The sequence below is a fragment of the Lissotriton vulgaris genome, chromosome 11, assembly GCF_964263255.1.
Source record: "Lissotriton vulgaris chromosome 11, aLisVul1.2, whole genome shotgun sequence".
In the NCBI taxonomy this organism is placed as follows: domain Eukaryota; kingdom Metazoa; phylum Chordata; class Amphibia; order Caudata; family Salamandridae; genus Lissotriton; species Lissotriton vulgaris.
Window position 1 is genome coordinate 863544177 of NC_141699.1, and position 27531 is coordinate 863571707.

At 48.2% G+C, this 27531-nt stretch overlaps 1 protein-coding gene across 1 annotated transcript in view; it reads left to right on the top strand.

The window, feature by feature from the left end:
• The window catches only part of STK25 (serine/threonine kinase 25), a 444535-nt gene that overhangs the window by 84791 nt on the left and 332213 nt on the right, over positions 1–27531 (top strand). Inside the window, exons 2-3 of the mRNA XM_086944010.1 lie at positions 11894–12124; positions 15020–15076. Of these exons, the coding sequence (XP_086800136.1) occupies positions 11894–12124; positions 15020–15076 (288 nt within the window). The remainder of the gene's footprint in view (positions 1–11893; positions 12125–15019; positions 15077–27531) is intronic.

Consider the following 27531-nt stretch of genomic DNA (forward strand, 5'->3'; position numbering starts at 1 on the left):
TTTATCAGAGAGTGACATGCTGAACTTGATGTCTGCAGTTCGTGCATTGAGCCAGTCATAGAAGAGTTTAAGTTCATCTTCTCCACCTTTCCAGACCATAAACACGTCATCTATGAAGCGTAGCCACGCTCCAATATGGTCTTTAACCTCATAGCTGCTATTACACATTCCTCCCCAGTGCTGCGCTGTCCATTAGAACTAGTGCTGAATGGACGTTCAATGGTCGTGCGCAGCACTGGGGAGGTAGCGCTGCTGACGACCATTGGCCGTCAGCAGCACTTAAGGGGTTAAAGGGATTGTTGTTATGGACATACGTGTCTTCATAGAGTGACATGAAGAGAACTGCCAGTTCCGGTGCGAACAGGCAGCCCATCGCAACTCCTTTTACTTGGAAATAATAGTCCTTGCCAAAGCAAAAGTATTTTTTTTTCAAGGCAAAGGATGCTAAATCAACCAGAAATTTCGTTGGTACCTGTACTGGTCTTGCCCAGCATCGTATCTCTTCGTCGACCCATCTCCCCGTTATCTCTTGAGTCTTCACTTGTCCTCGCCTTTCACCTTACTAGGTGTCTGGGCCCCCCGTGTCATCCGCTTGTAGTTTCTTGTGAGCTGGGGGCAACGAACACCGTGCTATGCGTGGTCCCCCGCTCTGCATTTCTGGCCACTCCATTTAGCCACCTCATCTCTGCCACCTCTCCCCCAGGCCTTTCACTGCACTCCTTCTTTTCCACCCCTCCATGGCCGTTATCGTCCTCTCTCTACGTGGCCTCGCCCATTTCATCTGGTTGGAGGTTTTTGCAGTTTTTAATTACGATTTCTTACTGCCTGTGCTAATAGATGTTCTGGGTGGGCCAGGACTGTTCTTGGCTGCCCCATCTCTTTGCCGTTTCACCTCAGTCCTCTCCAACAGGAGCCTCACCTTTTCTCCGGTTCCCTCTGCCGAGGGGAGAGGTGAATGTTGGCCCCCGGGGAGGACCTAGGTCAGGGTGGGGTCTCTGTCTAATAGACCGTAGACCAATATGTGCCTGTCTCTGGGCCCCCAATTGGTCATCTGAAACATTGGCAACGCGACATCCGCCATCTCGCCTGTAGTGTCTGTCGAGGGCCTCTGGCACTGGATCTCGGCATTCACACTGCTGTCCCATGCGTCCCTGGCCACGCCCCCCTTGATGGACAAACTTCATGTACGGTCGCTATAGATAAATGTGTACTGTTTTTACATCTTCACACTCCTGCTGGCCTTCATTCGTAAAGGCTTGTATAGAAGAAAAAATAATCACAGCAAGTAGCGTTTGAGTATGAGGGTGGTTCCCTTTGCATGTTGCTTCGTATTTGACTTTGAATACAGCCCCAATGTTAAATGAGGGAACATCCTTCAATAACTAATTGGAGACCAATTCAAGCACACTTTTGGCAGAAGGGCACTACTTCTCCCTAATCAAATTCTGTGCACTTGCCACCAACATGTGGGCGTAGTAAAAGCATCTCACACTCTCTCTCACTCTCTCGTTTTTAGGTTGATCATATAAGGGCTGGGAGATTTGCTGTCAAGTAAGCAAACAAATGGAGGAGTACCACCACACGACCAGTCAAGGTGTCCTTTTCTAAGAAGACCCCTCCCTCACCAACCTAGTTGGTGACCTGCTTCATCATCGGGGTCCCACCCGGACAGCCGGGTGCCATCCGGGTGTGCTGCGACACTGGACTACAGTGAAGCAGGTTGTTTTTTGCGAGTTTGTGAGTGATAAAGGTGGAATAAAAATTGTCCTGGTATAACTCAATTGAAATTTTTTTTATTATGGAGCTACTGGACAATATTAAAAAGATATATCAGATGCATATATGGATGTTACTGATCCATTGGTATCTGTGTAATGTGAAAAAAGTGCTATGCGACGGTCTACATGTTTCAACCTGTAACAGAAAATTACCAGGTTTTCATCAGTACCAAAGTGTGTGTGACCTGGGTGGTGTACACACGCTAAGGTATACCCTGCCCTCGATCACAAAAAGCCAGCTGTATACTTGCAGTTGACGCCCTTTCTTCCAGTGTGAGAAAGAGGAAAAAACTAGGATTTCCAGTTTAGTGTGCCTCATGGGAGTCGGGATCGTGACGCTAACTCTATGGACACGATTGTGCCCCTAGCTAGACGTCAGTTGTTGTGCCTAGTCTGCGACCTCCGCTCCCCGTGGCAGATTTGCTGTCAAGCCAGACCTAAATATGAAGTGGTGGACCGCGAGCAACATGGGACACAATCACAATCTCTGTGTTAACTTTTGATCTTCGGTCAGCTGTCCTACATGGTTGACAAACTCCCCAGTCATCCGTGGCACTCAACTGCTCCTCACTGGCCTAGGTCTGTCTCTCCAGTCTCCTCAGCACCAAAGCTGCTTTTTTTTCCCCAAGATTTTTTCTTTTCTTTATTTTTGTTATTTTTTATTTAGTAACTTGGATCTTAAACTTAGCCATGATAATTTCACCATCACATTCATAATTTCAATGGATAAAATCTGTTTGCATTTGCGCCATGTCTTCTGGCAGGAAGAGTAATGTTGCTATGTTACTAAGACGTCAAATGGCAACTACGAAAAAGCAAGTAGCCATTTCTCTGCACATGGTAAATATATGCCTTTGATAAATGTTCAACGGCTCCTTGTTTAAGAGTGAAGAGGTATTCAAGTTGCAGATGACAAAAAGGTTTACTTCAAAAGTTATCTTTGTTAAACATCCAGGTTCTCCTACAGTTAGGTAAAGTCTCAGAAAAACCAAGCCACTTTTTTATTTACTTATTTGCGAGTGCCAAGTATATTTTAGTACAACAAATCGAGAGTGAAACAGAGTTCCATAATATGAGTTCATGAGAGGAGATCATTTCTTTCACTTTTTTAGGTTCCGAGTTAAGATGTAACCCTCAGACGTTTTGTACTTGAACACCTTAATTGTTGATGAGGTAAACAGAATTAAAGCATAAAAGAAAACACCCATTCAGTTGCTTTGGTGACATGCATCCAGTACTAAAGTCAAAGCACCAGGTAGCATAAAGTGTTTGGAGAGGAATATGTATGTTCGAAATATGATCCTATTTCTAGAGAACAGACTGGCATCTACATATAGAATTCTCAGACTTTTGAGTCACCTGGCACTTGCATGGTACACCCATTTTCATTGAATTCTTATCATGAGTAAGCTTAGTAATTATCAAAGACAAAGTTTGCTGAGAAATAAGTTGGGATGGGTCTTTTTTGGAGTTGTCACTTGATAGATGTACAGACTAACCTCTGAGCTCACATGGGAGACATGTAGAAGATGATAGTCTTCCATAAGTATACACATTTCTTTTATAGCAACTAAGATTAAGTGAATTCTAAAGTCGCAATCAAAAATAATGGAATCCAGAGAGGGCCTCTCCCAATCACCACTTCTTAGGCCCTGCAATATACCAGATAAAATTCAGTTACAACAGGTACTGATTAATGGCCATCTTTCAAGAGTGACATTATTATCCTAATTCCCATCCACTCTGAGGAATGTTTGGGGGCCAGCCACAAACATGTAGATAGCAAGCCCAGAAGAGTCTTTGGTCTATTATCAAAAATAAAGGCTAAAGCAAAGTGGGAATGATGATCCATGAAATAAGTATGATGACAAAAGAAACTAATGACTGAGATTTGAACACAGCATAGAGACCTCTTGGGTTCTCTTCAACCAGAAGAAACTGCAGCTTCTCTGCAACTCGGGGCACAGCTGACACTCACGCCTGAGGGGGACTTCAAATCCCGACCTCCACAGTGCGCTGACAAACACACATAGGAGTCGCCGGCCCGCGGCGTGCCTGAGCGAAGCCCGGACCAAGGGTGGGCCTACCCACGCCTGAAGGAGGCTGGGCTGGGCCCCCCTCTAACGTTCTGCTCTGGATTTAAGGTACTGTTTCAATTCCCCAGTTTATTAGCTCCTGTCAATATGGTGAAAAGGCAAACAAATATGGAGAAGGCGGGCGTGGGCGGGAATGGTGGGACTGTATCTACACTTAATGCGTTTTTGAACGGAGCATCAAGTGTCCTTACTCTCGAAATTGAATTGGCAGAGAGGTGTCCATCTATGGAACCCCTTCTCTTCTCCCATGCGTCACCTTCAGGGACTGAGCCTGCAAACATTTCACACATTTCGCTGACACATCCAGCAATATCCGGTGTCCTTCCACCTGGACAAGGGGAACCTATGCCTGCCATAGAATTGGATAGAAACCTCCTGAGGCGGAAAACGGGAGACTAGCTGCGTACGAAAAATATTTTTTAAATCTTTTAAATTGTGAAAACTTTTTACGTGTATCTGTTGCTGTGATTTACAACTGCTCATTTGCACAATCCTCACCTCCTTGCCACACACTTCCCCCTCAGCCGAATAGGCGCTGGGATCGTGAAAATCGCCGCCGCCATATTGGGGGTAGAGCTGGGTTGACGATATAGCTGTTGGGACCTCCGACCCTAACAGGACTATTTAAGCATCGCCCACCCCGCGCACCTATCAGAATTGGATAGAAACCTCCTGAGGCGGAAGCCGGGAGACTAGCTGCGTACGAAAACTATTTTTTAAAGCTTTTAAATTGTGAAAACTTTTTACGTGTATCTGTTGCTGTGATTTACAACTGCTCATTTGCACAATCTTCACCTCCTTGCCACACACTTCCCCCTCAGCCGAATAGGCGCTGGGATCGGGAAAAACGCTACCTCCATATTGGGGGTAGAGCTGGGTTGACGGTATAGCTGTTCGGCCCCTCTCTCTTCTCCACCATATGACGAGCACCCCTCGCCGAAGGCGCACCTAAGGCAAGCCCGTCTGCGCCGTCCGTGACCGGCCGGGGCCAGGGGCCACAACCCCTGGTCCTCTTACGGTTTTGGGGAAGCATTACAGCTCTGGCTTCCTTCATAATCTAAGACCCTTTCGAAAGCAAGCTGTTGCCACCCATATTATCCCCTGGATTTACCTTCTATCTGCCCACACTGTAATGCAAGGTTCATTGCCGCTCAGCAGGAAGCCGACCTACAGAATTTTACAATGTTTCTTTTAAACTGCAGGTCTCTACTTGAAGCATAGCACAGAAATCTCATTATTGTTGGACGAACTCGCACCAGATGCAATCTTTTTAACCGAAACATGGTTAACTTCTGACTCCGAACCCGACCTAGTGCAAGCACTCCTCCCTGGTTACCAAATTGCACGCAGGGACCGCGCTCAGGGGAAAGGCGGGGGACTCTCAATTATTTACAAAGCTCAATACTCGTGCCATTGCACCTCGGACACCATTCCTGACTGTGAAAGTCTGTCCTTCTCTATTAAATTCTCCTCCAACGACTGCTTCTCAGGGATCCTTATTTATCACCCTCCAGGTCCATTGAACGAATTTCACACTGCACTACCCTCCCTTGTAGCAGAATTAGCTACGTCTCCCTCCAATTTTACGTTGCTGGGGGACCTTAACATTTACTTTGACAATAGCTCAGATAACATGGTCAAAGAGCTGATAGCGAGTTTGGGTGCAGTTCAGCTGGAGCAATTAGTTCTAGCCCCAACGCACATTAAAGGGCACTTGTTGGACCCTGTATTCAGCAATTGTGCAGAACTCAAGGCAGGCTCCATCACCCACCTTCCATGGACCGACCACTTCTTAATTCCTCTTATCTGGTCGATATATAGACCCGTTCTTTGCACTCCCAATCCGCGAAAGATGAGAAACTGGTCTAGGCTCCCACTAGAACAGTGGACCAGCTCCTTGGTAGCCTCCAGACTCTCATTTTCGCAGAATCCCTCATTAGATAATAGGGAATTCGATAACTGGATTCGGAAGTCGCTTGACTCTATACTCCCCTCTAGAAAAATCAGCTTAAAAAGGCCACAAGAAACAGCTCCATGGTACTCGGAGGAGCTTAGAGCAAAAAAGCGACATTGTAGGAAGCTTGAAAGAAAGTGGCGCCTGGGATATGCCACCATAGATAAAGTCATGTATAGGGAGGCTATTAGAGCCTACAAATTGGAAATAAAATCGACACAATCTACCTACTACAGTAGTAAAATCATGACGGCCAGATCAAAGCCGAGAGAGATCTTCCAAATTGTCAAAAGTCTTACCAAGCTTCCCCCACCTATGGTTCACAATGACAATCCACTCTCCCGCTGCAATGATCTAGCGGAATTTTTCTATCAGAAAATAAATAGAATTTATTCGTCATTTGCAGCCACAGTTTTGGAGCCCCCCACCAATGGACCCCTTCTCCACACAGAAGCTGATTACTCCTCCCCAATAACCTTGGATCATTTTCCCCTGCTAGACCGAGAAACATTGGAACCTTTGATACAACAAGTAAAGTCAGGTTCCCCATGCGATCCTGCCCCCCCATGCACTATGGTTGCAGCCAGCCAAGTCATTCTCCCCACTCTGCTGGAGCTTCTTAACATCTCTCTAACAGGTAGTGTCCCACCTACTTGGAAACAAGCTATGGTGAGAGCACTTCTGAAAAAGCCTAACCTTGACCCAACTAATTTTAACAATTACCGCCCTATTTCCCTGTTACCCTGGGCAAGCAAAATCCTGGAGAAACACATTAACTCTCATCTAACAATGTTTCTCGAGAGTAACCACCTACTTGACGCCTCACAGACGGGATTTCGCCCCAAACATGAGACGGAAACGGCCCTGCTGGCCGTGACAGAGGAAACCAGGCGGATCTTGGATCGAGGGGGGGATCAGTGGCAGTCATCCTCCTCGATCTAAGTGCTGCGTTCGACACGGTAAGCCATAAAACTCTGCTGTGTCGACTACTTAATCTTGGAGTATCAAGGGACGCTCTGGCTTGGTTTAAATCCTTTTTGAGCGGAAGGACATTCCAAGTCTTTGATGTAGACTCTTTCTCCTCAAGTAAACCTCTGGATTGTGGGGTACCGCAGGGCTCGTCATTGAGCCCTACGCTATTCAATGTGTACATGAGACCACTGGCTGAGATCGTTCGCCCATATGGTATTAAGATCATCACATATGCGGACGACACTCAGCTGGTGGTCTCCCTCGCACAAAAAAACTGTGAAATGGCGCAGATGAACCTGACTACCTGCATGGAAGAGGTCAAAAGTTGGATGACTGCATCGTCTCTTAAGCTTAACGGTGATAAAACCGAGCTTATGCTACTCGGCCCTCCATCGATCTCTTATGGCCCATCAGCTTGGGTACGCCGCCCATCCCGAAAGATAACATAAAAAGCCTTGGGGTCTGGCTGGATAAATCCTTGACCCTTAACACCCAAGCAACCAAGACATCTGCGACCTGCTTTGGAATCATCAGGATGCTGAAGAAAATCCTTCCGCTCCTACCCTTTGAAGCCAAGCAAATTGTGATACAAGGCTTAATTCAATCCCAACTAGATTTTAGTAATGCCTTGAACCAAGGGGCACCGGAATACGTTCTGCAAAAATTCAGCGGATTCAGAATTTTGCTGCACGCATGCTGCTTCAGTTCCCACGAAGAGCGTCAGTAGAATCCGGGATGGTGACTTTGCACTGTTTCCCTGTTAGGGAGAGAATCAAATTTAAAGCCATGTGCATCTCCCACCAAGCCTTCTGGAAAACTGGCCCCAAGATTAACCACTCTTTGCTCTCCCCTTACCACCCCAGCAAACAACTTTGCTCTGCCCATGCATTCCTGGCCGTAGCTCCTCGGATTAGGAGATCAAGAGCTGGAGGCAGGTCTTTTACCTTCAACGCCGCCAAACTGTGGAACTCGCTCCCTCTACACCTAAGATCCAATCCTAACCTGTCATCCTTCCGCAAGCAGCTCAAAACCTTCCTCTTTATTAAACAAAACTAACTCCTAAACCTGTTGTACCATTAGGCACTATCCTTTTTTCTCAGCGCTTGGACGCCCGAGGGCAGCAGTCGCGCTTAATAAAACCCCTTTTCATTTCATTTCATTTTTCATTACCATTACAGCCACACCTAACACTAATAGGAGGGGCATTGCACCCTCACCCCAAACTGACTCTGAAATTGATCCTCCAATGAAGCGTCTGAGGGGTGGTGGAACTGCTAAGGCCAAGCCAACTAAAACTACTCGTCCCCCTAAATCCAAGGATGCCCAGCCCAAGGCAGTAATAGTGAGCCCACTGACACCATTGAGGTCTTCAGCCGCAAACATCTCCTGGACAATGCATTTGGGGTAGACGTAAGCAAGATGATGAACACCTTACTGGACCCTACACAGATCTTACATGTCCGACTCCTGCAGGTCCCTCAGATTACTGTCCCCACATGTACTGCTGCGGGTGACGACCGGGGCTCGACTAATCCACTAACTGTGGGCATGTCTTCCAGCACTACTGTTAGGGGCAGGTTGCCCCCCACAGCTCCTGACCACTCCAATATCCATCTTCCCAGCCTCTGGATACAAGAGGCCGAGCACACGAGGCTCCACTAGGGCAGGGGGAATCAAGAATGGTTTGTAATCCACTGGGAACTCAAGATACCCCCATAGCTGCAGTGGAAAACCAATTACATCAAGCCCATCACCTCCCACCAGCTGCCTCTCCTTTGGTGGTGGTCCTGGCGAAAATCCTTCCGCGGGACAAACAGTAAAAATCCACCTTGCAGCTAATGGATAAAAGCCTGCATTGGCTTCACATCATCTCATGGACTCAGGAACTACCAGCCACCAGTTGGCTATGACAATCATTATGGCTAGGAGAGTGGGGTGAGCGGGCAGCTCCACTAAATCCATTACCGGAGACTGTGTGGTGAGAAATTTCAACAATGTATATATGGATACTTCTCTCCTTAAAAACTCAGAGATTATCCCTCAGGAGCACAAAGATTATTCCTTTGCCACTGGAGCACTTTTATGAACGGGTTATTATCTCAGGAAAAAATCAGAGGGGTAGGATAAGATCAGGCCAATTTATTTCGAGACATGCAGCGGGTTCCAGCTTCACCCCGGGGGTCAAACTATAAAATAGATTTGCTCTGCTCTCTGACCTGGAATCTTGTGACTGACTACCAACATCCATTCACCCACTATGCAGTAGAACCACCACATTAGTTAATCCGGTGTCTGTTATGCAGGATTCTCCCACGACTTCCCAACCCCAGAGTATAGCGGTCAGAAACAAGATGAGTCTAGTGTCTTGGAATGTGGCAGGAATCGTTTCCAAGGTAGGCAATGACCAGTGGTGTAGTCTCTGGCAAGCAGCAGAGATTATTTGCTTTCAGGAAACCTGGGCCACGGAGCCAGTTTTCTTCCCAGGGTACCGTACCTCTTATACACCCACAGTGCCCTCTGTGTCGGTAGAGCGAAAGGGAGACTAATAACTTTAATATCTAACACCATGCCTATACATACAAGGTTGGTTGGGGCCCTGAATAATCACTTCCATAGCTTACAGAATGAAGGGCAGTGGATTTTAATTAATTTCTATAATAATGAATTCGGGAGAAACATGAAGCTAGTAGCAGACAAATGAAACAATCAGTTAGAAACAATAAACTCACATTCACAAAAGGGCCCACTCAATATAATTTGGGTGGGTGATTTTAACATCCATTTGTGTAAGTATAATGAGGCTAGGGTGTGTGGGCTGGTCGACCCTTTGGGGAACCCTCTCCAACACTTCTCACACAAAGAATCTGGTAATAGCCTTAACAGACTGCTATATATAAGACACCTAAGCATAACCAACTGCTCTAAAACCGGCCAGTTAGAGAAAACATTTAGGCGGAACAACTATGAGTCCACAATTGATTTCATTCTAGTGTCCTCTATACTAGGCGACAGTGCCCATACAGATAACCTATTTACATGTCACAGTGATCATGCTATCCTATCTATCCAGCTAACCACCCCCCACAATGCGAAGAAATGCCAACAGACCATAGATAACATTGTGCTAACCAGGAATAATGGTTACCAATTAAAGTAGGCACAGGTTGTGAAGCAGAATATGGCTACTGTAATAATAGCTCAAGTAAGGGATGATATTTTAGCCTGTCTGGTAGAGGTGCCCTCCCACGAACGACTTGTCTCCCAGTTCAGAGCCCTCATAATAAAACAAAAACTGGTAATCACTCGTTCTAAGCCGGCCAATGGTAACCCACCCAGTCGCTGGTTTGATTCCTCATGTTCCCTAGCCAGAAGAGCCCTTATTGATGCCTTAAATAATCGTCCGAGAGACCCAGCAGTGATAAGATCTTTACGCAGCAAATACAAGTCCGCGAGAAACAAACGAGTGAAGGATATAAGGGAGATGGCCTGGAATGACCTTGAGCAACCTGCCAGCTCAGGCAATAGTAGGGACTTTTGGAAAGCTATAAACCCCCCTACTTTAAAGATGAGAAGAATCCGTCCCTGGATACACAAGTAGACGAGGACGCTTGGGTGGGACACTTTGAAATCATCTTCGGTCTAAACTCCCCCCCGTGCCTCTGCCGCCTGATTTATTTTCCTTACCACTAGGCAGCTTGACATTTTCATTATATGAAGTTAGAAGAGGGCTCGAGGCTTTCGCCCCATGCAAGGCCCCGGGTGCAGATGTGGTCCCAATTGACCTTTTCCAGGGTAATTACGATATGTGGGTACCCCTACTAACAAATGTCTTTAATAGCATAGCTGTAGAGGGCGACCCACCATCCTGGAACCACAGCGTAATAGTTCCGATCTATTAGAAGGGAGACCGGTGCAGCCAGATGAACTACAGACCCATTTCCCTTCTGGATACCACAGCCAAGCTCGTGGGTCGGCTCCTATTAGCTAGACCGGAGGAATGGGGGCAAAGCCATAACATCATGACGCAGGCGCAATAAGGCTTCCAGAAAAAATAATTGAGCTATATATGTTGAGGGCCAATTTCATTTGTATGTAAAAGAATCCGTGCCAAAAGGCGTCTATTACATACGATTTATCCCGCCAAAACCTTGGGGAGGATATTCATATCTCTCCCGCTTCACTATTGCTCAGCATAGATTTATTCTGCTACGCTTCCCTGATGCTTGGGTACCCAGAAAAGAAATTCAAGCATTCAGACTTGAGCCCATGCCCGTGTGACATTCGTCTCAGTCAGATTTACATTTAGTACTGTTTTGCAAGTTTTATCAAACTGAAAGAAGTTTTAATCCCAATTTTAAGGTGCTATAATTATACCCAATGCAGGATAGCTTTGTCTAAAGGCTCTCTATGACCCTTTTATCTGCTTTTTGGTAGCCTCCTTTTGGGGGCTTGTCTGAGGAAGAGAAAGCCGAGGGATCTGTCACCTTAAATCATGGTAACCATGTACAAATGCAGGTGTATTAAAAGATTGTGACCTAAAAGACTCTCGAAATCCATAAGATTTTAATTGTTTCTATGGTTTTAGTAATATCTGTTGACTACGTTTTACTGTTGAAATTGTGCTTTTATGATCTGTTTTATATAGATCGAATAAAGATTTTATTGATTGATTTAAACTGAGCATCTGCGAAACAGTTCTCTCAGAAGGCAAATTATTGCAGACAACTGTGTAAGATCTTAAGATTAACTATGTTAGTCTCGCTGTTATGATCTAAATAAGTAAGGGGTCGGACGCCATCAGCCTCTGCAAGTAAAACATTTTCAGAAAATAAAGCAATAAAAGGTATTTACTTGGGATTTCAAATTGTAGTGTTCAATCCATATAGTTTTCTTTGGAATGCTGGGGTTTGTTAGTGGGGAAAAGCAGCAATTGAGTTTAACTGCTCACTTACGCATCATGTTGATTCCTTCAATTGTTTTGTTAAAAATGTTGAGCAAATGTAATTACTTATACATATTTATTTTTGTTTGCTTTGATTTGGCATAAAACTATTAGTGTCAGATCTTTGTTTTCTTTCTTATTGTCACCCCAGAATTCATGTGTCGACCCGGAACAGCTCTTCACCAAACTAGAGAGAATTGGAAAAGGCTCCTTTGGTGAGGTGTACAAGGGCATTGATAACCGTACAAAAGCGGTAGTGGCTATCAAGATCATCGATCTCGAGGAGGCTGAGGATGAGATTGAGGATATCCAACAGGAGATTACAGTACTGAGTCAGTGTGACAGCCCCTACATCACACGATACTATGGCTCTTATCTCAAGGTACGTCTTACACTCGGGTTACATTCTTGCACCAGTTCACAGTGTTGCCATCATCTAGAAGTACACTAAACTGAACAGATCAATACTGTTGTCCTTAATTTAACTCTTTTTACGCAGCACATTGGAATTAAACCATACATGGGTGAAAGACTTCAAACTCGGTCTGAATTAATCATTTTTTTATTTGGTCACTTGAAATACATTTATTTATCGTTTTAGTACCATTTTTACAATTTTTACATCCCTACAATCCACATACCAAAATTACAATACATAAAAAATATCACTACACCCATTGCAAAACATTTACTCTCACTCAGTCACCACATTCCACATTCATACATTCACAATCAAAACCAGAAAGAAGCAACTATTTACAAGAGAAATTTAGGAATTCATATATAAAAAACACCATAGAGAAAACAATTTTTGATGTTCGTTTTTTGTATATATTGATGCCTGTTTTTTGAGATCTTATGACGTACAATTTAACTGTGTACGCGTTTCGAACTCCGAATAGTTTTGGAAGTTCTCATCAGGACCTCATGGCTGTGAAAAAGAAAGAATGTTTTGGTCACTATGCATTGGAAACCCTCCTGTTCTGCACCCCTCTTTTTTGCTTCTGCCTCTTACCTCTTATTCTGTTGGAGCCAACCAAAGAAGCGACCTTTGCTTGGGAACTGTATCAAAAACATAGACCAATAATTGCAATTACTATATGTACCAGTTCTACTACACAGGAAGTAACACCAAACAACTGGCCATCTTCTTCCTATTATCTTAGTAAGTCACTCCAAAACCCCTCTATGCCAGTTGTTCTAAACATGAAGCGTCTAAGTACAAAATTGTACTCCCGTTTGGTCTATGTTCTATGGACACTTCTGGAAATTATTTTGTATGCAGGGATCTGTAATCAAAAATTTGGTGGATTGCATTACAGTCCAATAGAGTGGTTGAAATCTCACAGTGTTGACTAAAGTATTTTATATGGGACTTACTTGGACACTGTGCCGTTTTTTTAAAGACACCGGGACTTCCAGCGTTTCTGCGTGTGTAAGGGAAAAGGAAAAAACGCTGTTAGCATTGCATCAACTGCGTGATGTTTGTGACGTGCTGGCGTTTATGGGCCCGTATTGTGCGATCGCCTACCTTTCTGGAGTCCTTCTAGCACCTCTTGATTGACCGGTAACCGCCTTTGTCAGTCGATAGCATTTCCGTGTGTGCCGATTCCTCATTTACACACACTTCCTTGGACGCCTGTGGTCATGGGAAGTGTAGTCCAATTACTTGCCGATTTTTCATATACCTTATAGATTAAGCTGAAACCTCCATTTCATCAAAATTCTGTTATCGTGGTCTGTAAATGTTATTTGAAGAATTGTCATGATATAAAAACAAAAGAAGAAATTGTATTAAAAAAATGTAACTTTATTAAGACCACAAGTGTGAACAACACTTTCCTCTACTGTGGTTCCAAGGAATTAATTCTCTGCTGGAGTCCACTATTGAAGCTTTATTGAGGTGTGAATGGTTTGACCTACTAGAGAATCCATTATTATGAAGGAATTAAAACCATACCAGTCCTCTATATTTGAATGGGGCTGGATCGTGTTAAGCGGCGTCTAAGACGGCCCATTGGATGGAATAAGTATGAATGCCCTGTGTCCAGATTTATATCCTTATCTGTTTACAAATGAAGGGGATGTTTTCCTGGGAGAGGGACTGATGTGGTGGCTGAATCTAACTCAGTTTGTAGAGTTCCGTCATCTCATTAAGTCCCTCCATCACTGTATTGAATTTTACAATGAGCATTGCCTCTCTTTTTGTCAATTTTTTATCCAGATCACCCCCTCTGAAATCACGTTCCACCTTCAAAATCAATGTCCATTTTAGGTCCGTTTCAGTGCATTTCTTCAAATGCCAATGATTGACTAGAGGGGCCGTTAAAACATTGTTCTTAATTCTTGATTTGTGCTGCGATATTCTCATCCTCACTTCCTGGTTGGTCTTTCCTATATATAGAAGATTACACTGGCATCTAATCCCGTAGACCACAAATCTGGATTTACAGTTTGTAAATGAGACATGTTTCCAGGTTATGTTGTTATGTTTGAAGATAAGCGCTTATCATTTTGGATGCCTGTACCCGTTCCAGTTCAAGCCCCTTCCCCCTTTTAATTATTGTGGACAGGTTGTTATGATAGCGGAAGCTGTCCCGCTTTGGTTTCTGTAAATAGTACAATTGTATATTGCACTCACTCTCCTTTCCCTTTTCCTCTCTACACCACTAAGAGCACCCCTTTCCCCTTTCTCACGGACTATACTCAGATAGTCCTTTGCGCCGTTTAGAATTGTTTTATGATATTGTAAATAAATACGTGAATTTCTGACATAACAAGAAATCAGAGTGTGGTTACAATCAATATTTCCTTTCACAAATTGATGTTGTTATATTTTGGGTACCCTTTATGATTTCAACCAATGTGCACAAAACTGATATTTCCTAAATATATCTCCCACATGTTGCTTTAATCAACATTTGCAGATCTAATCGCACTATTAAGTAACAACATAAGTTTAGTACTAGTTCACAGTCAAGGACCATCTTTTTCTTTATACTATTTATACCCAGGTCCCTTGATTCTGTGGGTGAACCCCATTGATTTAACGGTATGCTATAAATGTGTCCGGAGAGAGTCATAGAGCCTAATGGTGACCTGCTTTTCTTTATCTATCCATCCATGGCCTCACCATCTGTCTTTATGATACTTACTCCAACCAAAGTATCCATGCGAGCCAGTCTGTTTAACCATAATGAAAAGCAGCATTTATTGCAGCTACTGTATAATGAGTGGGCACCTGTGCTAATTATTTACTCTTTTTTGTTGTTTGCAGAGCACCAAACTATGGATTATCATGGAATATTTGGGTGGAGGTTCGGCACTGGATTTGGTAAATATCATTCAACTTGACTAAGTACTTGCAAATGCCAACACAATAGCTTAGCTTTCAGTTGCTTTCACACTTACTTAACAGCTTAGTTTGTATAACCAGACTGCACACTATTGGCATAAACAATCCCATAAATCAAGCAGAAGCAGAAATAGAGGGTAGAGGGCCTGCTTTTGATCATAGAACCCAGAGAACAGTTAGTAGCCTGATTTTGTGGCTTGAAATGACATACATTAAATGCATTTGTCCACTTTTGTTGCTTTACATGATTAGACTTTAGATCCACTGGCAAAGAGTTGGTGCATTACATTCTGTGTCATTACTCATACAGGGACTTTGTGTATTATTGTCTAGTTTTGAGGATTTACTTGCTGGTGTATTACACATACTGCCCTAAGATAAAGGTGTAAATACATTGCTTATTGGGGCATTACAAATTCGAGCATGGCAATAATTCTTTATATACCTGAGCTTTCTGGATAACTGCCTGATTTTGAGGCTTTGAATGCAGAGCATTATAAACATTGATTTACACCAAGTGGTCTGACATAACTGTCCAGGGCATAGAGCATTGCATCTTGGAGCATTGCAGACACAGGCTTCATTTGATTCATTCTCCTGCTGGGGCATCGGTTATACTGCCCTCGAGATAGTGTGCTGCATACTGTGGCATTGCAGATGTTGACATAGTTGTGTTTTTACATGTAGGAACATTCGATATACTAACTTGTATAGTATTGGCAATACTGTTCCCAGGGTAGTGCTTTTGTATAATGGGAGGCTTCAAATACTTACCTTTGCTTGGTATTTTGCATTCTTAGTTATTGTGGATTTTGGTTCGAGGAATGGGTTGTTCGTCATATCCTGGGTCTTAAGGATACTTACCTAAGGGAGGTTATTTAAAAATTGCAGATAGTGACATAGTTTTGACGCTGTGAGTGATGGAGAAATAGCCGTCCTGTGATGGTTTATATACTGGGATTTTGGAAAAAAGTGTCTTGTTTCAGTGATTTATGTATATGGAGATTGTAAAAATCTGGCATGCTGTGGCTCTTTAAATATTAGGATATTGTGGAAACTGGCCTAGCTATGCCACTTACCATAATAGGGATTGTAGAAATGGCCCTGGGAATGGTACTCTACATATTGGGGTGATGTGGAACTTGCTGGTCTGTCACCCTTTACTTTACACTGTAATATTTAAGTAATTGTCCAGCAAAACTACTTGTAGAATCTATTGAATCGTAGCAAATGCATTAAAAGCGGTTCTTCTGTAAAAACTGCACTTTTTGCAATTTTCTCTTGGGGAGAATTTGATGAAGCTCTCTTTGGGATGGTCGAAAAAGCCAACAAGGCTCACTGACTGCGTGCAGTTTATGCTTATTTAACAGTTGTAGTAGTCTAGTAAATCACTAGAAAACAAAATGAAAAAATGTACCACTAATCAAAATTTACAAGTAAGAGAGACTGAGACATTTCTCTCTTCCTCAACAATATATAAATATCACTCCAAATCACCCATTTAAAACTAAAACTGTGCAACATATACAGACACAGCACTAGAGAGCTGATAAATTCATCAAGACTACTAAAAAGACTAAACACATAATTGACAAGCAAGTGTTTCTCCTATGGAAAGAAATATATGGAACTCAGATAATAATATACTGAACAAAAAATTCACACAGCTCCAAAATGTTTCTTTGCAGAATGTTCTTTCCATTAATTACATTTACTACAGTCGGGTATCACAGTTGTTGACTGTTGTGCACACCTGAAGCAAAAGCATTGTTCGGGGTTGTGGGTTGATTAGAACAGCCTACGTGGTAAAAAGGCTTCCTGATAGAGACTACTAGCCGCAGTTTTCTTTCCGTGGAGAATTATCCCCAGGCGTGAGACTGGACCCGGAAACTTTTTGCCACAGCATCCCTGTGCGTTGGGGGGATGGCATCACGCGACTCCGCCCCTGCGTCGTACGCGTATGTGACGTCACAGCGAGGTCACATAAGTCCAACCCCGGCCCGTCAGTTTTTTCCTTTTCCCTGTGCAACGCAGATCTGGTCTCTGTTCGGGCCTATTTGGGCCCCTTTTTCTTTCATCATTGTGTTATATTTTGGTGGAACAGTGTGCGAATGCCTTCGGGCTTCAAAACTTGTACGTCGTGTGGGTGTCTTATGTCGGGGACGGACCCTCACCTCATTTGCATGTGGTGTTTAGGGGAGGATCACTGCACCACTGACTGCGAGGCGTGCCAACAGCTAAAGCCGAAGTTGCGGCGGAAGCGCCGGATGACACTCTCGGCGTGTCTTTCAAGGTCGGCTTCTTCCCCTCGTTCAGCTTTGGCGGACGTTTTCAGAAGTGGTCGTCGTCTGCATCCTTAAACCCTCTACGATGTCGAGAGAGTGGCGTTCCCCGGTGGGTAAGTGTTGCAGCTTGTCCCCGGGGGCTGATGTTCGGCCTGCCAGGGGCGTGGACTCTCCTCGGGTGATGCAGCCCCGCCTATCGCCCTCCAATCCACCGTTTTCCGGTGAAAAGGCGTCGAGAGTCCAGATGGAGACATACGCGGCGGCTTTGCAGGTCTTGCTGGCGTCTCCATCTTCTTCCCCTCCTGGGGCGTCGGCGGATCCCTTGCATGGTGCGGGCCCTCCTTGGCGCCGGCGGTGGCTCCGGCCCCAGCGCCGACTGGCTCGGCTCCAGGCTTGGAGGATTTGGTGCTGTTGGGGTGCAGCCCTTCTGGGGTCCCTCCTTCAGACCACGGCGCCTCTGCCTTGCCGTAAACTCCTGTGGGAGTCCCTGTGGTGACGCAGGAGGTCGCCGGCGCACGGGTCGCATCAACGAGCCCCACTCAGCCCTCTGGAGAGGCAGCGGCCTCGTCCACGGCTGAGCTGATGCCACCACAGCACCAGCACCTGCTGGACCGGGCAGCGCCACAGGTGGACCCCTTGTCCTCCTCCGGGCCTAGCTCGTCCCTCCGCGCAGGCAGCCGCTTCGTCGGAGGTTGAATCGGCCCTGGCGGCACCGCATAGGTCGGTGGTACACCTTCGTCACATTGTGGGCCGAGGCTGGCGGAGGGCTTTGTGTCACTTCCCTGGTCCTTCTCGTTCCTCCACGCAGGCAGCTGTCCCGTCGGAGGTCTAGTGGGTGCCGTTCCGGCGCCGCCCCTTGGCCACTTTAGATCCGCGCCGGACTTTAAGGAGCCCTGTCCGGCGTCTCCTTCGGGGCCGGATGGTGATGACGTCCTACGGGGCCGGATGGTGATGACGTCCTACCTCGGGCGGCGGACTCTACGGCACCAGACAGGTGTCGAGTAGGGATTCGTCTTCGGACGCTCCTTCTCCAGAAGTTGGATGCCTGCTGGTGTCATCCTCCCTGGAGACAGGCCGCAGCGTGGTGGTTTTTTCACCGGCGTCATCAAAGGGCGGCTCCCTGCCATTCAGAGGCCAAGGTGTTCGCCGGAGGAGCCACAAGTCCCCTACTCTTCCGGTCCTTCTACCTTCCAGGTCTGGCCTTTGCCCGCCCCGCTTGGCTTCGGGGACTGCCGCCTCCGTTTACAGCCGTTGCTGACGGAGGAGCTCCTTTCTCCACCTCGAGCCCTACGGAGGTGGGCGCAGCCTTCCCTCACGCAGTGTCCACGGCTGTGGGTATTCTGCGCATGGGTGAGTTGATTGCTCATTTCCCGGCAGACCATCTTTCGGAGGTTCTCCACCAGGGTTCTGGTGGGAGGGAGCTCCTTTCTTTCCTAATGGGTGCCTGGAGGCGCCCCGCCTCAGGGGATCCGGTGCCTCAACACCTTCTGCACCGGCACCTTCCAGTGCCCCATGGCCTGGTGTCTTTCCCTCCACCCCTCTGCCTCCAGTCCACTTTTGCAGACTGCTTTTCCCTCCCTGCCACCACTGTTGTCTCCACCGTCCCGGGAGGCCTGCTGGCTGGACGCTTGGGGGCGCAACATGTTTGCCTCGACTAGCGCTGCCCTACGGGCTTTTAACACCTTATGTGTGCTAGCCGGGGTCTCCTCTTGTTTGTGGGACTTGGCGGAGTCCTTGGGATCCGCCGCTTCACAGGAGACTGTTCAGGTGGACTTAAGGCATCATGCCCTGGATGACCGGGAGCTTGCAGCATTTATTCTCTGCTCTGCTCTGGACATCTCCGAGGTGCTGGGCCGAGCCATGTCCTCCTCAGTTGCCCTCCGTCGCCATGCTTGGCTTCGGGACGACGTGTTCCCCGACAATGTTAAGCAGCGGCTGATTAATCTTCCGTTCGATGGCACCCTGTTGTTCCATGCCCCGGCAGACTCCCCCGTCCAGAGGTTCTTGGCAGGGATGCGTCCTCCTCCTCCTCCTTACCCACACCCTCCTCCTTCTCCTCCTCAGTGACTGCTGAGTTGATCTGGTTCTGGACCTTCTTCTTGGCCGGTTGCCCTTGCTGTGGGGTGTGAGTGTTATGTCCACTTGAATCCTCCTCTAGGACTGTAGCATGGTTGGTTGCTGGACGGCCCTTTCTTGCCTGTGTGTTTTTACTAGAGTTGTCTGCACAGTTTTGGCCCTGAGATAAGGCCTTCTGTTTTTCCTCTTGGGCTGTATGATAAGCCTTCCACTGGGATTCTTTTCCCCGTAGTAATTTTGTCTCTATTGCTTCCAAAGAAGGTTCCCATGTCTTGGGACTTAACTTACCCTATGTGGGGTAGTGGTAGCTGATCTATAGCTTGCGCTCTGCTAGGGAGTTATGGTCGCCTTCGAGACCCTGCTCTCCATGGCGTTTATGTATGTTGCTGATGCTCTTTAGCCCGTGTGCGCGTACACCTGGTAGTGGCGTGGCCGGGCGCTCCCTCGCCTTCCTGCTCCTGTCTTGGAGGCTGGGACGGTTTTGTGTTTCTTCCTTTGTCAGGCATCGGCTGCCCGATCTTCCTGGGCTCCGGGCTATTCTTCCTGCTTCTGACAGTTTATTACGGCTGGTGCAGCTCTGTCTGGTCTGTTGCCTCCTGTTTATGGTGGGGTAGCCTTCTTTTCCCTGGTTTCCTTGGGCCCACTAGGCTTCTTCTTCTTCCACTTCCTTGGCCTGGCATTGGATGGAAGCTCTGTTGCCTTGTCGGGCGTGGGGTTCTTTGGCCTCCCTGCCATTGTCCTTGGTTCCTCGGTTGTGAGTGAACGGGCTTCTTTTAATCCTTTCTTCTTCCCACATCCCTCTTGGGGTTGGTGGTGTTCTGCTTTTGGGGGTCCCCCCCTCCTTGCCTGGGAGATCTGAAAGAAACAGGTTAGTGTTAGATTCCTTACCTTCGAATATCCCCGGGCGTCAGACTGGATCCGGAAAGTATTGCGTAGCAGTACCCCTGTGCGTCGGTAGGCGTCGTCTGCGGCTCCTGCATCCGTCGTCGGCGTCGTGATCGCTGAGATGACGTCGTCGGAGTACTTAGACGCCGCCCTTGCTCGCTGACGTCAGTTCTTCTTTTTTCCGCACCAGCAAGCTCAGACCCGGGAAGAGCAGTACTCCTAGTCAATTTTTGAATAAATTTTTTATCTCTTTTGGATCTTCTCGAGTCGATATCCTCGACTCTCGGTGCCGATAGCGATGCCCGGGTTCAAACCCTGCGACGATTGATTTGATTTGATTTGATTTTGAGTTTTGTCGAGCGCACAGCTACCCTAGGGCATCCCGGCGCTAGTGACCGCAGTCCTGGAGGGTGGGAAGTCATGGGGGAATGCTCAGGGGAAGAGAAGGGTCTTCAGTCTCTTCCTAAATCTGAGGTGGTTTTGTTCTTGTCTCAGAGAGAGTGGGAGGGCATTCCACAGTCTGGGGGCATTGTATGAGAACATGCGACCGCCTGTTCTGGCCTTACTAATTCTGGGGACTTTTGCAAGGGAGAGGGAGTTGGATCTGAGTTGTCTGAATGACTGTTGATGGGACACAAGAGGCCTGAGGATGGGAGGGCCTTCATTGTGCAGAATTCTATGTGCAATGCACAGGGTTTTGAAGTTGATCCGTTCCTTAACTGGCGGCCAATGCAGACTCCTAAGGGCTGGCTTGGCCGAGTTCCTCGCTGCGGTTCCTGTGAGTATTCTTGCCGCCGCATTTTGTGCACATTGAAGTCTGTGTACTACAGAGACTGGGGCCCCCAGATATAGGAATTCCCATAGTCCAATCTGGAGTTCACCAGCCCCTGCATCAAGAGCTTCCTGGATTGAAGGGGGAGTAGATGGAGGATCTTTCGTGCCATCTTCATAAGGCCGAAGCACGTTCCCGCAGTTTTCCTCGCTTGTGTTTTAAAACTCAGATCCTGGTCCAACCATATCCCTAGGCTTTTTACCTCGGGTTTTGGGGAAGGTGGAGATCCCATGCATGGTGGCCAGGGAAGGGGTGTGGGGATTTTATTTGGGTATTTTATTTGGGTATATTGGGTATTTTATTGTAACCACATGATGTCGGTTACTGACCCCCACCGTCTGTCCCTTTACTGCCTCGGGGCCGACCACGATGACAAGTCGTGCCCCGACTGCCGGGCCTTGACGTCAAAGGCTAGGCGGGAACGGTCCCGTAAGTGCCTCCAGATCCGGCAGTTGGCCCCGCCCCGCTCGCGGTCCCAGTCCACAGTCATCACAGTTCGGCGAGTCGACACCACTCGTCGGGCTCCAAGTCCTCAGGTAAGTCGAGGCACACGAAGTCGAAGAAGCGACATCGCTCTTCCGACTCCCCCGGACGCTTGCGCGATGCGACCGGGGTTTTGGGTGACACCGCCCACGCGGCTCCGCTGGAGCCGCAACCTCCGCGTCCAGCTCCACACCTGCCCGTCCCTGGTCTGCACGCAACGCCGGAGGAGATCGGCGCCTTCCTCATGGCCATGAGGTCGCGCTTCCCTCCATCGGAACCCGCTGTGGTTCCTTCGGGCTCCGTGGGTCCGTCTGGGAGCCCAAGCGGGGCGGCAGCTCCGGCCCTGGTGCCGTCGGGTGCTTCGGCCCCGGTGCCGTCGACGACTCCGGTCCCGACGCCGCAGGGCTCCTCAGGATCCAGCCCTGGATCCGTGACGACGCCGGTCGACCTCACGACCCTTCCTCTGGCGCCATCACCAAGGGTGTTGCCCCGGACGCCGTCCCCGGTCCGGATCCAGCGTCTGACCGGCGCTGCTCGCCACCGTCTTAGACGCCGATCGGTGAGCCCTTCACTGACAATCCGGCTCCATCCTTTATTCCTGACTATCAGGAGATGGATGACGAGGAGGATTGGGAGGGGTCTGAGGACCCTCTGGCACTGCAGTGCCAGTTGAGCCAGGTCTAGGCAGACGAGCTGGGGGAGACCAGTGGTCTGGACACTTCGCCCGGCACTGGATTTGTCTCCCCTCCTACCGTGGCTACGGAGGAAGGGGCTGCTTACAGCGTGGTGTTGACTAGGGCTGTCAAGGCCTTGGCTCTTGAGCTCCCAGTCGCTGCTGTGAGGACTAACCGCAGGCAAGCTCCTTGGAGCCTCTCCTTCCGTTTAACGAAGCCCTCACTGACGTTCTGCTGGGCACCTGGTCCAAGCCCTCTACAGGCCTCCCTGTAGATCGGAACGTGGCCCGACGCCACAGCCCGGCCCCGGGTGACCCCAGCTTTCTGTCCGTTCACCCCACCCCTGAGAGCCTGGTGATCCAGGCCTCTACCTCCCAGACCGCATTCCCGACAGCTCCTCCAGATCGGGAATACTAAAGGTACAATCAGTTTGGGAAGAAACTGTTCTCCTCACTGAGTTTGGGGTTGCGGTCTGTCAACACCGCCTGCCTATTGGGCTGTGACACCCACTCTCTGTGGGATATGGTTGCGGAAGTGCTGCCGCAGTGCCCGGCGGAGGTCCAGGCAAAGCTTACCCAAGCCCTAGCAGAGGGACAGGATGCAGCACGCTATTCCATTTGGTGTGGACTGGATACCACGGACTTGCTGGGTAGAGCGATTGCGACGACTGTGGCGGTTCGCCGTCATGCCTGGCTGAGGTCCGCCAACTTTTCGGGGGATGTCCAAGCCACCCTTATGGACATGCCCTTTGATCGCCTTTGCCTCTTTGGCGACAAGGCGGACAGTGCGCTGGAGCGTTTCAAGGACACCAGGGCTCTGGCCAAGTCCTTGGGCCTCGGCCAATGCCAGCAAACATCCACCTTTCGTCCCTTTTGTGGCCAAGGAAGGGGCGCCCCCGCACGTCCTGCTAGCCACAGGCTGCAGAACTAATCTCAACGCAGTCGTGGACGTGGTAAACCGCCGTGGCGGTGCAGGGGGACATCGGCAAGGTCAGTCCACACCCGCCCCGCAGCATCTGCCTTAAAATCCTCCTAGTCCGAGTTTTCAGGCCCATTCGACGCCAGTGGGGGGCAGGGTTCGCCATCACCTCCTCCACTGGCACTCCATCAAGTCGGACAAGTGGGTGCTGCAAATCGTCTGAAGGGGCTACTCCCTCCCCTTCGAGGCGACCCCTCCAGCCATGCCACTGCATTACCACCGCATGTCTGGGGATTACTTGCAACTTCTGCAGGAGGAAGTTATGGCCCTCTTGGCCAAGGGGGCGTCGAGCGCGTTCCTGGGCCAGAAGTAGGACGTGGTTGCTATTCCCACTACTTTCTGATACCCAAGAAGGGCAAAGGAGGCCTACGCCCTATCTTGGATCTACGGAGCGTCAACTGCTTCCTCCGGAAGGAGAAGTTCAAGTTGCTGACTTTGGTTCAGGTCCTGGCTGCCCTAGACCCAGAAGACTGGATGGTAGCGTTGGACTTGCAGGACGCGTATTTCCACATCTCCGTCCTACCGGCGTTACCTGCGGATCACGGTAGGCCACAAGCACTTTCAGTTTACAGTGCTCCCCTTCGGCCTTACCAGCGCCCCACGGGTGTTCACAAAAGTGATGGCGGTGGTCGCAGCTCATCTGCACAGATTAGGGGTTTCAGTCTTCCCCTATCTTCTGAGCGGTTTCGGGTTTATCCCCCCCGAAAAGCGGGTTCAGGATATTCAGGCTCTGATTCCGATCTTTCAGCCTTTATTCCGAGTCTCTGTCAGGTTGACGCTGCATCTCCTGGGGCTGATGGCCTCCTGCATCCTTCTGGTGCATCACGCCCGGTGGAGAATGCGAGCTCTGCAGTGGGACCTGAAGTTTCAGTGGGCACAGCATCAGGGCAACCTGTCCGACCACGTCCCGATCTCGGAGGGCACTGCAAGACAGTTGCAGTGGTGGCTCACGAACCGCGATTGGATCAGCGGCAGATCTCTCTCCCTACCCCAACCGGAGCACATAGTGGTGACGGATGCGTCCCTCCTGGGATGGGGGGGGCCACATGGGGGAGAGGGAGATCAGAGGCCTCTGGTCTCCAGCGGAGTCCCGGCTCCACATCAACCTTCTGGAGCTGCGGGCGATCCGGCTTGCCCTGAAGGCATTCCTTCCCTCTGTTCGGGGAAGTGTAGTGCAGGTGTTCACGGACAACACCACCGCCATGTGGTACTGCAACAAACAGGGCGGGTGGGGTTGTCAACCCTTTGTCAGGAGGCTCCGTGCCTCTGGCTATGGCTGGAACACCAGGGTGTCACCCTGGTGGTTCAACACATGGCTGGTTCCCTGAATGCCAGGGCAGACAAACTCAGCCGCCGGTGCATGATGGATCACGAATGGCGTCTGAACTCGGACATGGCGCAAGGCCTCTTTCAGCAGTGGGGAGAGCCTTGGTTAGATCTTTTCGCCACCAAAGAGAACGCCCAATGTCATCAGTTCTGCGTGTTGGAATTTCCAAGGCAGCACTCGCTCGGAGACGCTTTTCGTCACGAGTGGAGCTGCGGTCTGTTGTACACCTTTCCGCCTATACCACTTCTGCCCAGAGTGCTGAAGAAGATCAGGCGCGACCGGGCACAAGTCATCCTTGTGACTCCGGACTGGGCACGAAGGTACTGGTATCCCGAGCTACTCAGCATGTCATTCGATCCCCCGATTCGTCTGCCTCTTCAGGAGGACCTTCTGTCCCAGCAGCAGGGGACGGTCCTCCACCCGAACCTGTCTAGCCTCCACCTCCATACGTGGAGATTGAGCGGCGGCAGTTGAGGCCATTTGACTTGCCTTCCGAAGTCTGTGATGTGATTCTGGCAGCCAGGATTCCCCCCACGAAATCGGTATATGCAGGTGGAACATATTTGTGGCATGGTGCACAGCAAAGGCTGTTGATTCACTCTCTGCCCCCCTTTCTGAGGTTCTCCTCTTCCTCCTTTCTCTTGCCCAGCAGGGCTCTGCTCTGGGCACTATTAAGGGCTATCTCTCTGCCATTTCAGCCTTCTTAATGCTTCCTGATCAACCTTCTCTTTTCTACTCCCCTGTTGTAAATAGATTATTGAAAGGCATCACGCACATGTTTCCTCCTGTTCCTTTCGTGATGCCTAATTGGGACCTTGTTCTAACCTATTTGATGTGCGCTCCTTTCGAGCCACTTCACAATTGCCCTCTTCGTCTAATAACTCTTAAGACTGCATCCTTGGTTGCCATCACCTCTGCCAGGAGAGTAAGGGAGCTCCAGGCTCTATCTTCTAAACCTCCTTTCCTCTCTGTCCAGCCTGACAAAGTTGTCTTGAGGACTCGTCCTTCTTTCCTGCCCAAGGTGGTTACAGCCTTTCATATCGGGCAGTCCATCACCTTGCCCACCTTCTTTCCGCCTCCGCATCCCTCCCTGTGTGCTGGGGTTGCCTTGGAGGTCTTTCGTTCCCTGTTTGTCTTGGCACTGGTTTCCCTTCATGGGTCTTGGTTGGGGTTGTAGTCCCGCTGCCTGTTGTCATGACATTTGGCATATATTTTTTGTCTGGCGGGATGACTGCTCAGGGCTGTGCTCTGTATTCTCCCTTCCCTGCTTTTGGGTTCCGCCGTGTTGGCACTGTTCCTTATGGAGTTCTTCACCACCATTCCTTTTTCCTTTTCTTTTTCGCACACTGTTCCCATGCTTCCACAGTTTCTCTGCTAGCTCCACGTTGTGGTAACAACAAGAGGTATCCCAACTGGTATTATTAGTAGGCAGTTAATCAGGATATGTATGCACTATTATCCACAAGGAAACAAGGAGACTCAAATTGTTTGTAGCATGTGCTCATAGCAACATGTATCTAATTCTTCAGAGACCAAAAGGGGAAAACAAATTAAGCTATATACAGTTGTAGTAGCACTGTAATAACATAATTTAAAAGCGATTTGTGACAACCCAAATTGCACGTGGTGCTCGTGGTACGTGAGTGAAGAACCGAAGTAGCAGCTCAAGTGACAATGTGAACAGCGGGATCCTACCACGAACCCGCCCTGGACGATCCTTCTACTGGTTCATGAAAAAATACATTCAACTATAAACTAACTCCTGAAGTCAACCAGAACCATACTGTACCTATTGTTCACTGTATATATTATTGCACTTATTTGTTCGCGCCGCCCACACTGTTCACATTTTCACTTGAGCTGCTACTTCGGTTCTTCACTCACGTACCACGAGCACCACGTGCAATTTGGGTTGTCACGAATCGCTTTTAAATTATGTTATTACAGTGCTGCTACAACTGTATATGGCTTAATTTGTTTTCCCCTTTTGATTTCTGAAGAACTAGATAAATGTTGCTATGAGCACATGCTACAAACAATTTGAGTCTCCTTGTTTCCTTGTGGATAATAGTGTATACATATCCTGATTAACTGCCTAAAGTATTCATTCCTCAAGTGAAGCTGGGCAGCTGCAGACAATGTGTTCAAAGAATTCTTCACACCCCCAGCACGTCGTTAATTCCAAGGGCCTGCGCCACCTAGCTAAATGTTTTAGGGACAACCATACTCGATAGCTGAGTTCCATGAATCTTACTTTATTGTGTTTTAAAGACGTGCAGGACAGGGAGGGTGAAGGAAGCACTTGATGATAAGAATTGATGACTGCCCATGGCATGCTTATGCTTTGCAAAAGTGTCCATGTCAAACCGATGATGATGTAGAAGCACGCACACTTTTTGATTCATTTCTCAAAGGCATGTTGACTTGTGGGAATTCCAAAGCATCTTGACGTTCAGGGGACTAAGACAATCCTCAAAGTGCAGATGGTGTGGCTGTTTAGAACCACCTGTTTGAATCTCATCCCACACTAGGACCTCTAGTTGTCCACTCTTGGGAGTATTAGTTTGTGGCAGATATTTATTAGGCTCCTGCTCTGGACACTCGCTGATTGAGAATGCCCAATTCCAGCCGGATCTGAGCTCCTAAGGAAGACCGCGAAAGGAAACATGTATATCTTGGTGACAAGTTTGTTCAGCAGTTTACCATCCTTCCCCAGTAAGATTGTACTACCATATGAAAAGGATGCAATAATGTTTTCCCTTATTATGTTTAGGGGAGGGAGATTTGCCCCCACAGCACATTTGATTCTTGTGAAAGGGACATCTGGAGGGCCAGATCTTTGATTTCAACTTCCTTCATTTGCCAGACAAAGGTGTGTCAAGTATGATCCCAAC